A 10,850-nucleotide genomic window follows, 5' to 3' on the forward strand; every position below is an offset into this window, starting at 1 on the left:
AGGCTCTGTTTGTGAACAAGTGTCGCCATCACCACCATGACTGTATATGACATCAAAAATCCATACTTTTTTGCCAGAGAGGGCGCTATTCTGCAAATATTAAAGTTCGGCGAAAATAAAAATATTTTGATGTCGGAACTGAAAATTTGGGTTGGTCGGGTAATGAGAAACAAAAAAATAGGGTCACCATAATACAATGAAATGAAACAAAATAATGTAAATCTTGTAAAAAAACTACACAACAAATGTAGGCCTTTCTTTCAAAAGTCTATGACTTGTTTAATATTTCTCTCTGTAAAGAACTGATGTTTCTTCTTCCTAGGATCAGACCCCTTAGCTCCAAAGAAATTATGCAATGATGGGGTACCCTTGGCATGCTCGTCCTCCTCATCTGAATCTTCCCTACATTGGAAAACAAAATAAACAATCTTTATCAGGAAAAATTTATGTTATGTGTCAAACTAAATATCAATCCAGAAGTTTGGTAAAAGAAACTAAAAGAGGTCACGTCACCTCCTGACACATTTTGTATTTCTGGTATTAATCAAGCTCAGACTGATAAATTTGTACTTTCCATACGCAACACAAAAAACAATGGATGCGACATTACAGTAACTAGCTGAGATTTTATACCACTAACTATGATTAGATTCAGCCTGTTGGCAGCGCCCTCAGTGGCAAGATTAGCATAATGAAACTGGAGGTGAGCCAAATAACTCCTTTTGCATTCCTACATGTTATTTTAATAACACCCTCCCTTCCCTCAGTGAACTTAAATCTATTGAAGTAAATAGGCTATGTATCATTTCTTTCACTGATATCAAAGCTACACACATATTTCTTCAAACTGTTCACATACAAAACCTATCTGACAGAACTCACTTAGAATCAAAAAGTGACACTTCTGTGATAGGATAACACCACTCACCAGTGAACTGGGACAGCACTCTCTTCTAGTATCTTACTAGCTGTAGACCAACTAAATCTAACAAACTGAGGAAAGCCAAATACTGGATCAGTGATGCTGCTCAGCCATTTTTTAGTAGCAGGATCATTTGGATAACCTGATCCATACTGTGATTCCGTAAAACATTCCAAGCCTTCATGGAATTTCCAGGATTTCACTGCTCTGTCCCTGCATACCTAAAACCACAAAAATGTTTTAATTTACAAAATTCTGCTTGGTGTTTTTAACATATTTGCTATCTTACACACAGGTATCAAAGTTGTACTATGATCATTTCAGTCATGTTTGTTTCAACATTTTGAGCTGTGAAACCTGTCGTATTAATAAACCACAACTGTATATCCTAAAACATGTTTATCCTGTGGGTAAAACATAGTAATAAAACATTCTTGTACCACGACCAAGGGTTCTTCTTACTTACGAGTAATGTTTCACCTGTTCAGGTCAACACTACACCACCTAGCAATAAAGCCATCAAACGAACAGTTTGACAAAGCCTGTCGATCTGAACAGGCAAAATATCAGTGGTATTAAGCAATAAGAACCATTGGTTGTGGTACAAGAACGTGTTATTACAAGTGAGAAAACATTTACATTAATAATAACAGTATACCATAGTAAGCATATCAGAACTTGGAACCATATTCAGATTCATATTCAAATCAATATTTGAATACTACTGAAGGCATTCTACAGAATGCAGTGCTGTACAACAATCTCTTTATAAGAATCTCTATCTACAAAGTTATATACAATGTACTGGGACAGTTGGAAGATTGACCAACTCAACCAAAATTACAAAGGTCATTCATGCACACATTCTTCGTTTCTAAATTTGCACAACCTCAACAAACCTTAGTGAAGACACTGACATTGCATACAAACATCACATCATCTGTGAAAACACTCGGTAGAAATTTCAAGTGTGTCACAACACTCACATAAACCAAATACAAATGTAAATCCAAAATGAAACCAACTCACCTTGGCACATATACTGGCAGCACTAACTATAGGAAACTTAGCATCAGCCTTTGGTGTAACTGTGATCTCTAAGTCTGGAAATATTCCTTTCAGATAATCTTGATACTTTCCTGCATCTCCCACTGTATCTACATACACCTATTAATAACATATCAAACATGACTTCATTTAGGTCTTCAGTTTCATAACGTCCCAAGGCTCATTTTTTGAGGAAAAAAATAACCAAATCCCTGCTTTTTTTCAAAAAGGAAAGGGCCATTTTATTTTCTTCAATAGTCAAGAAAAGAAACTTACAGTAAGGATTGAACTACATGTATTCTCCAATACAAATCTAGTTCTGATGTTTTATTTACACAAATTAGTCAGTATAATTCATCATTCTGTGATACTACAACCTTGACTTCAATTTTATCAATTTCAAATTTATCTAAAAGTTGCTGAACTTCAGGATGATAGCTCAGTGACTTCAGAAAACAATGGCTCTAATAGAGTCACTACAAATTTGCTTTAAAAAATCCATTTGTTCAGTATCGAACCTAAGAATGAAAAGTTTTAAATTTTCTGCTGTTAATTTGTTCATGACCTTTAACCTACCTCTTTGACATTGACACCATGTTCAAGTGTAAGTTTTAGTAGTCCTATGGCTGAGTTCTTAGACACTTCATTTAGACTACATTTAGCTCTGTTGGTTGACAAAATAGACACGACAATTTGATTTCATTAATTGTTGTAACTACACCATTACACAGTCCCTTCATCTATGATAGAGGGACTGCTACCATTGTAAAAGGATTCTCATCAAAGTACAGATTTATAAGCACATGAAACGCATTATAACATTTATATATACATGTAACCACTTATCAACAAGACTCGACCCACAAGTCTTATGGAACACATCAAGGTGGCTTGTTAAAGCATCACTGTTGTCATGGTTTCATGTCAAGTACACAGTGAAAGGCAGTCATGTTGATGAACAATCTTTCAACTATCAGACCTACCGGGTAATTAATATTGTTGTCAACTGGATTTCATTCTTTGTGATATTATATTAATATGATAACTATGAGGCTCATTTCTGACTTTCAATTTCCTTTGAACAATATCATAGCTTCACAATAACATTAAGAACACTTTTAACGATGAATAGCCACAAGTCTTTCCACATTGAACACCCTACCCTCATCTCTCTATCAGTCACCCCCCTCCCACACACACACACACACACACACACACACACACACACACACACACACACACACCTACCTACCCATCCATCCATATGCCTTCAAGCCTTACCTTCTTAGCATACAGTTTGATATAAAATTTGGTGATATAATTTCTGTCTTGTAGCCAATCAAATCTTTGGCTTCATCAATTTTACTGAATAATTCTTCTCTCTGTTCTTCTGATAGTGTCTTGGAGTCAGCAAAGCCCATCTCTGCCAGACGTTCATTTTGTGAGATTGGACAATAGCAAATGCCATACACCATCGGACCTGTGAATGCAATCAGATTGACATGGCAAAGTTATTTCCAGCATCACTTGTAGGGCAAAAAATTATTGTCATATCTTTACCTCTCTTCGTCTACTTGATAGTATTAAGCTATGACTTTCATATTTCATTTTGTTTTTTTTCAAAATTTGTACCATACCACACTCTGGTAGTGTGTGTAGCGTAATAATAAGATTAAAGACTTGCTCCTTTGATATACTGTATGTTACATTCTCCAAAGAAAGAACACTTAGCAATGTGTTGATCACATCATCAATTAATGCATGGATGTTAATTTATGATCAATAAAGTTGAACTTGGAAAAATTGGATGGTGCGAAGTTCAAGGTACAAGGCAAGATAGCCCTTTAAATGTGCTTCTGCACAGCAAGGACAATAGTGAGTATTGTTGGAGTTCATTGTTTCATGCAACATAAAAATGAAATACGTGTATTGCAATGATGACAACTGATGAAAAGCTGGTCACCGCATGGGTGGCGGGGGGGGGGACAGGGGTACGTACTCACCTTGTCTCAGTTACCCACACTCGCCGTTGAGGGCATACCCCCCCCTTACCCGATGATGGTATTTTTTTTCTACGTTTTTTTTTCAATATTCGCAAACACCTAATAACATCATTATTTTGTATTATGACCATCCCTGAATAGCTGATGAAGAAAAAGAAGTATCAGCTCACGACACAAGTGACTGTGCACAGTCGAAACTGTTATTCCTTTCCTAAATGGTTTTATTCTTGTCTATGACGGTCCTAATACAGGACAATGACGTTATTATAGGGATTGGCGATATTCTTATAAAATCGGTAGCGATGTCATACCCCCCTACATACGTGTTGTATGTATGTAGGGGGGGTATGACATCGCTACCGTCATAGACAAGAATAAAACCATTTAGGAAAGGAATAACAGTTTACAAGCGACTGTGTGACTGTGGTAGTGGTACTCACCGAGGACGGGTCCACGACCAGCTTCGTCGATCCCGAAACAGCATGGTTCGGTTTTACATATTTCCGGAATCTCTGATTGCACTATATGGTTAATGGTATTATCTAGTTCGAATTTACTGAGGTCGAGAGACATTGCAGAAGACGGTTCACGAGTCGGCTTATTGACAACAGACCGTGCACTTGCTCCCGCGAAAATTTTGTGTTTTCTGACATACGCATGCGCATCACAATACCCGGAAGTTGAGGTTGTATTACCTACAAACAACAACATGGGTCTACAAACATGATATGCGATAGTCGCGCACTTTAAAAAAACAAACAAGAAGAAAGTGATGATGAAAAGAGCGTGGTATTAAATCGTCCAGAAAATTATTTGCCTGCATCACTTACATTGTAAAATTATTAAATAAACCAGAAATATACTCTGTAATAAACATAAGATAAGATCAAGTTGTGACCCTGTCATCGGCTGGGTGGGTTCATGGGGGAGAGCCGGGGGGGGGGGGGGGGGGGTGAAATTGATATTTAGAATTACAATGCCATCATTGGACAGGACAATACAGTTACTTCGTACTTTGGAACGGTAAATTAGAAACAAATGCGACGTTTTGATCCGTCTATACGGACCTTAACCACGCAATGAACAATATGTTACCCATGCCATCATTGGTTTTGAAAAGTATGACTGGCCCATGGTTAAGAACTTCTCGGATTTGGTGGCGGAATTCAAAAACTGAACGTTATGGTTTTCATCCATTTTCTGTATTAAACCGTAACAAAATGAAACTGTCAGTGCTAGCCATACAATGGTCTTTTTGCAATGTGTAATTAGGGTATACAATTTAACTAGCGTCAATAGTGATGGTATATACGTATAATTAATATTAATAGCCAATGAATATACTAAGTCTTGTACCTTTGGGGAATCAAAAAACTTAATCCAAATAATCCCACAACTACACGATTCTTTATTATTTCCAAGTTTTATTGTGCTCATAGCCATTACCTGTTAACAAATTTTTTTTTTAATTAGACTCAGCTGATAAAAAGTCAGGATTGTATTGATGATGATCAATTATGCATTATTGTCGTCTACTTTTCTCTTATGGCGCCATGTACAGTCGATTTGTCATTCACTCTTTCTTCTGATAAGGCTAACTACTTCGTGACCAACATACAGGACATTACAAGTTCCTGTTCACTAGCTCTGTTCATGGAGATATGCCTTAAGTTTATACTCCAATGATATAACCATGCATAAACCAATAACAAAGGACAATGCTAATTACTAGCAAGATTGAATAAATACATTTTTTGCTACATTTTGTCTAAATGAAATGACCTAATGTGCTACTTTGTAGACATCATAACATTGACACTTGAATACCTTCGTCTAGTTGCCATGGTTGCAGTACGTTTACATGATTTAGTTCATTCAGACTAAATGTAGCCAAAACTTGTGATCTTGCTTTCTTAAGTGTAATGTGCAGTTACTGGTTCAGATTCTTATCGGTTGCTGTTGTATCAGCCAGAGCCAGTGAACACTAACCTGCAATGCCCTGTATCATTGTTATGAAACCATACGTAATTATAATACTACCACTTGAAATTTGTTTTACAGAGGGTAAGTGTCCGTTTTGGCGGAAAAATTCAAGGGTGACTGGTGTCTCAGATGATAAGTAAGTGTCCGTCTTGACGGAAACAGTCAAACGGTGAATGTTTTTTCTCATGTGGCAAGTGTCCGTCCCGGCAGAAATAGTCTAAATGGGTGACTGGTTTTCAAGTGTTAAGTGTCCGTTTTGGCGAGTATGGCCAGAACGAGTGGCCAGTTTCAAATTTTCGGTATGCATCGCTGACCTTGAAAGTTTCTTCTTTTCCATCACACGCCGACTGGACTTCGATCAGTTGTGATTTGAATGGATTGAAAATATACAATACTGGGTTTGTCTGGGCCACGTCCGATAAAGCACACACTGCTAGTTTGCCTTCTATGAATTCATGTGTCATTTCTATGGAAACGGGTGACTTTTCCTTGATGTGAGAAAGTTGTAGTACCAGTTTGTCGCGTGATTGTGGCCGAACATCAACTACTTCTGTGAAAAGAAGCAGAGAGAGAGAGAGAGAGAGAGAGAGAGAGAGAGAGAGAGAGAGAGAGAGAGAGAGAGAGAGAGAGAGAGAGAGAGAGAGAGAGAGAGAGAGAGAGAGAGAGAGAGAGAGAGAGAGAGAGAGAGAGAGAGAGGAGAGAGAGAGAGAGAGAGAGAGAGAGAGAGAGAGAGAGATAGAGAGATAGAGAGAGAGAGAGAGAGAGAGAGAGAGATTATTTCATGCGTTAATATTTCTTTTGAAGCCAATAATTTGTTCAAACTATTCAATAAATCAACACTAATACTCGGACTTAGAATGTGGCTAGATAACTAGTATGATGTTTGTTGTCGGATAATCTTAACAGCGTCATCTCCTGGCTGTCTCTTCCCAACTCTGTCAAGGTCACCCAATACCACAGATAACTGAGATAAAGTAGTCCCGGTATACAGCCAGAATCACTCACCTCCGTTACCATCTTTTATCCAAGTACCAGAAGTCAAATTTGCACACTGGTAGATTCTTTGAAACTCTTCTTCCTGATATCGTATGGTATTCCTCGCCGTTTCTAAATCAGCACGGAGTTTAGTGCATAAAGCCAGGGAAGCTTTGGTGATATAAGATAGGGGAACCAGTTGAGCATCATACGCCCTCCTGAGTGTGTCCTCGCTGAGACGACGAAAATCTACCACGTCAAGGATTCTACTCCGTTCAGAAGGAGATAGTCTGCTACCTGTTGTTTTTTAAACGTACATTAATGAAAATATTGAAGATTAAGTAACATTCATCTGTTACAATACAAAATGGCGGTTTTGTCGGTGTTTATGTAGTGGCTTTAATTTATTTTACTTATTCTCTCGAATTGTTATTATATAATATGTTTTAAAAATTCAATCCTGAACATGTGTCGTTTAGCCTTTTTTTCGACACAGGAACAAAAAAAAATTGAGAAAAAACGTTCAAGTATTAGACAGTCGACAAGAGTAAATTTTGCAACATCGTAAATTCCAACTATATTATAATGACACTTTAAAAATAGATTGAGCACATCAAATATAATTACTTAGGTGCTTTTTTCCCAGGCTTTTTTTACGACAGTCCTCGGCCCTGGGGACTCTTCAAATAAGTCTGGGTGATCAAAATATTTATAATTCCTCTTATGCCCTTTATCTGTCATAATGTTGACACATTGTTTGACATGTACGGGATTAGCAGTCCTCTACCGGAGCTAATATTAAAGTTTGTGTAGCGGGTTATAACCAACTCCTTGTCCGAGTTGCTGCTGAAGTCTTATCAGTATTGGATAGTGTAAGACAAAGGGGGATTTAGAAGGTGTGAATTGGGTTGACCTTTGTAGTTCAAGTAAAACCAGTCCAGCAAAGTCAGAAACCATATGCCTGCACATGGGAAGCCTCCATGGTCTCAAGAATGAAATGCAAGAGGACCAAAATAGTTTGCCAAAATTACGAGGAGAACTTAATTACGGAGAAAAATAGTTGTGGCGAGTAGTATTAAAAATAAGTCATACTACTGTACCATGAATGGAGTAGTGACTGCACAGTAAGGGTTTATGGATGAAGGGCACAACTGTAACCATTCAAAAGAAACGGTAAACATTTAAAAAAAAACTAATTTTACACATATCTTCATATGAGCTACACTATAAAATAAGACACGTCTCGTTGTTCAGCCCTATCAGGGCTTGTGAATGTTGCATGGCTTATTTGTTTCGCCGTGAACACTGCATGCTGCGTGTGTCCCCATCCGAATGTGTACATTTTTATCTCAGTATTATCATCACCTAGCCTGGCAAGGGGTGAGACAGTGTGTACTTTATCTTAATCTAGTCTAGCAAGGGTGAGATGGACTAATCCTGCTATCCTGTGAACTTGTCGGGCATAAGTACAATAGACACCGGTGGAAAGATAAACAACGCGGCTCCGCCTTGTTGTTTATCTTTCCACTGGTGTCTATTGTATACTTAAAACCAGCGATTACTCTTCGCTAACATGAAACATGCAACGACACCTAAGATGTTGTGCGAGACAGTAGTTGGTGCGTGGTGCGTTGTACATAGTAATTATGAATGAGAAAATAACCCTGATACGCTAACTTTATTGGCATATTTCCACCAAGTACTTCAAACATTGATAGGTTTGTACAGGTAGTAAATTTATTTGAATTTGACACCAGTTGTGTTTGGACGCTACTGATAAGACTGCAAATCAAAATACCTGATTTGAACAGCAGCTCGACCACTTGAAATAAGAGGTCATGACTTGAACGGAAATCAACAGGTGGCAGTGTTGCCATGGTCACAAACGTCTCCACAGATAAAGTCTTCGCTGATGCTATTTCGTACAGGTAACGATCGATGACGTCACATATAACGTCAGGGATACACATCTCAACAGAAAGGGCATATTGTACCAACTCGCTGAGAAGATCTGGAGTCATTTGCGTCAACTCTCGAACTGCGAAATTTCCAATCATTCTGCTCGCGAGTTGTAGTAAAGTTGAGAGACTTTTACATTGTACCCTCCATGCCATATTCAATATATCAATCACCCACTGCGTTGTGGCTACTCCCCGTAATATTTCTACAGGATTTGGTAATTCTAGAACAATTGAATCAAACACAACACTGACATCATCGGCATCCATTGTTGACTGAGCATCACTTTGTAAAATACCTGACAAATACTTGTTCGCGATCGTTGCTAAAATTGCCTTGGGAATGTCTTGGTCACGTGCGGAAATTAATAACTGCATGAAGTAATATAATGGAATGTCCACTAAATTGTCTAAAACATTATCTGATGTTGCATCCTTTGCCTTCTTGGTATATTTGTCGTCAGGTGTAGCCCAAACATCAAGGAACGTTTTGATGCATTTGCCGGTGATGTTGGCCTGTTCGGCGAGCGGTCCCAACGCACAACAAGATTTGAACACTTGTACAACTGGATCCAGGGACGTAAACCTTGATGTAAATAACACGTCTTGGAGATACTCGTCAGTTTGAGCCACAAGATTTCCAGGTGTTGTCATCTGGAGGTATTCTGCCGCACATCGTAACTGGGCTACGTTCTTCGGCGATACTTCAATATCCATATTATAACAGAAATCGGCTATCAATGAGAACGTCACGTCGTCGCCCGGGAAGTCTTTCAATTCGACAACGTCCTTGTCCACCATAGCACTTCTGGCTAAGGCTTTGAAGAAATCAGATTTGGCGTACAGTGGAAATTTGTGAAGCTGAAATCTACGCTTGTTTACGATCACGGTGATATCAGAAAGCTCTCCGCTCTGTCGAAATGCTTTAAACTCCATGTTGGTGCTTTTCCAGAATACAACAGTTTATCATGTGCAAACAATGCAACAATATGCGTGTTGGCACCGAAGCGTGGGTACGCTATTTGGCCATCAAGTAGTCTAGAGGCATTTATCAACAAAGCCTATTGTCACTCTATTTCATTGTTATCAGGAACCTTGTTATGAAAAGTTTTCTGAAAAAGAGCGAAGAAAGGCCGAGCGTAGTCCGAAACAATTGACATATAACAATGAATGACGCCGACCGTAGATTCATTCCTAGACATAGCTGGGTTACTTCCCATTGTTATAGTCACCGAGCGATTGTTTGTCAGTTGACCCCTACCCCAGAGCTCACCCCAGCTACAACCCCGGTTTACAGTAAACACATTTGCATATCAAATATTTAGCCGCACAACTTGTTTCATTATATCACTGTTTTGTACTGTCTGAGCCCTTCTACACGGTCTGAGTGCAGACATGTCCTTGGGTCATGGCAATGTATCATGACACTGCTTGCCATTAAAGTTACTGTCTCCATGGTTACACACACGATCTACATATTATGAGACGTAATGTAGACACAGTGATTATTTTCATCGTAGTTGCTATTTATTCATATACTTTGACTCTGATTACATATTTTATGCAACCATGCATACAATCATTCGCCGAAATATAATGGGCATCACTGCAAGTGCTAGATACTAAAGAACAAATAACATTTTTGTATGAGTTACAGGAGTATAAAAGGAGCTGATGAATACGCATTCATCCCACATCGATCTACAATCAATGTGTACATATAATACTAAAACATCAAAACCAGGCCTATCATGGTATCAGTTGGGCATTTTATTGTTGGGGGTTGTAGCTGCAGAATTCATATATTCAATCTGGCAATCCAACGTGATTGATTAAAAAAGAAATCATAAAATTAATGTTTGTGAAAGACATAATATTATTTGAGAGAATATGAGATTTTGAGAGTGTATCATTACATCATGCCTTAGGAATTCTTACTAACTCCAGTCCTTCAAGTTTCTT

At 38.3% G+C, this 10,850-nt stretch overlaps 2 protein-coding genes across 2 annotated transcripts; both read right to left on the minus strand.

Annotated features, from left to right (window-relative positions):
- Window positions 1-260: 260 nt before the first annotated feature.
- On the minus strand, window positions 261-4,589 carry LOC144446779 (ribonuclease H2 subunit A-like). Its single transcript, XM_078136614.1, has 6 exons — window positions 4,413-4,589; window positions 3,251-3,449; window positions 2,546-2,633; window positions 1,952-2,089; window positions 929-1,143; window positions 261-402 (listed from the first exon to the last, which is right to left on the minus strand). Exons 1-6 carry the CDS (start codon window positions 4,543-4,545, stop codon window positions 261-263), a joined length of 915 nt encoding a protein of 304 aa, XP_077992740.1. The 5' UTR covers window positions 4,546-4,589.
- A 1,323-nt stretch (window positions 4,590-5,912) lies between these two features.
- On the minus strand, window positions 5,913-9,824 carry LOC144446936 (uncharacterized). Its single transcript, XM_078136782.1, has 3 exons — window positions 8,729-9,824; window positions 6,961-7,227; window positions 5,913-6,505 (listed from the first exon to the last, which is right to left on the minus strand). Exons 1-3 carry the CDS (start codon window positions 9,822-9,824, stop codon window positions 6,192-6,194), a joined length of 1,677 nt encoding a protein of 558 aa, XP_077992908.1. The 3' UTR covers window positions 5,913-6,191.
- Window positions 9,825-10,850: the final 1,026 nt, after the last annotated feature.

This window comes from Glandiceps talaboti, chromosome 15 (genome assembly GCF_964340395.1).
Source record: "Glandiceps talaboti chromosome 15, keGlaTala1.1, whole genome shotgun sequence".
NCBI classification, from domain to species: domain Eukaryota; kingdom Metazoa; phylum Hemichordata; class Enteropneusta; family Spengelidae; genus Glandiceps; species Glandiceps talaboti.

Excerpts from the sequence above, each read along its gene's own strand:
- LOC144446779 (XM_078136614.1), bottom strand. The coding sequence starts at position 4,545 with ATGTCTCTCGACCTCAGTAAATTCGAACTAGATAATACCATTAACCAT. Across the intron at positions 1,144-1,951 it reads CTGCCAGTATATGTGCCAAG|GTATGCAGGGACAGAGCAGT; the intron begins GTGAGTTGGTTT and ends TTGTGGTTTTAG. Across the intron at positions 403-928 it reads AGTGCTGTCCCAGTTCACTG|GGAAGATTCAGATGAGGAGG; the intron begins GTGAGTGGTGTT and ends TTTCCAATGTAG.
- LOC144446936 (XM_078136782.1), bottom strand. The coding sequence starts at position 9,824 with ATGGAGTTTAAAGCATTTCGACAGAGCGGAGAGCTTTCTGATATCACC. Across the intron at positions 7,228-8,728 it reads CGAGCTGCTGTTCAAATCAG|GTAGCAGACTATCTCCTTCT; the intron begins GTATTTTGATTT and ends AAAAAACAACAG. Across the intron at positions 6,506-6,960 it reads GATAAAAGATGGTAACGGAG|AAGTAGTTGATGTTCGGCCA; the intron begins GTGAGTGATTCT and ends TTCTTTTCACAG.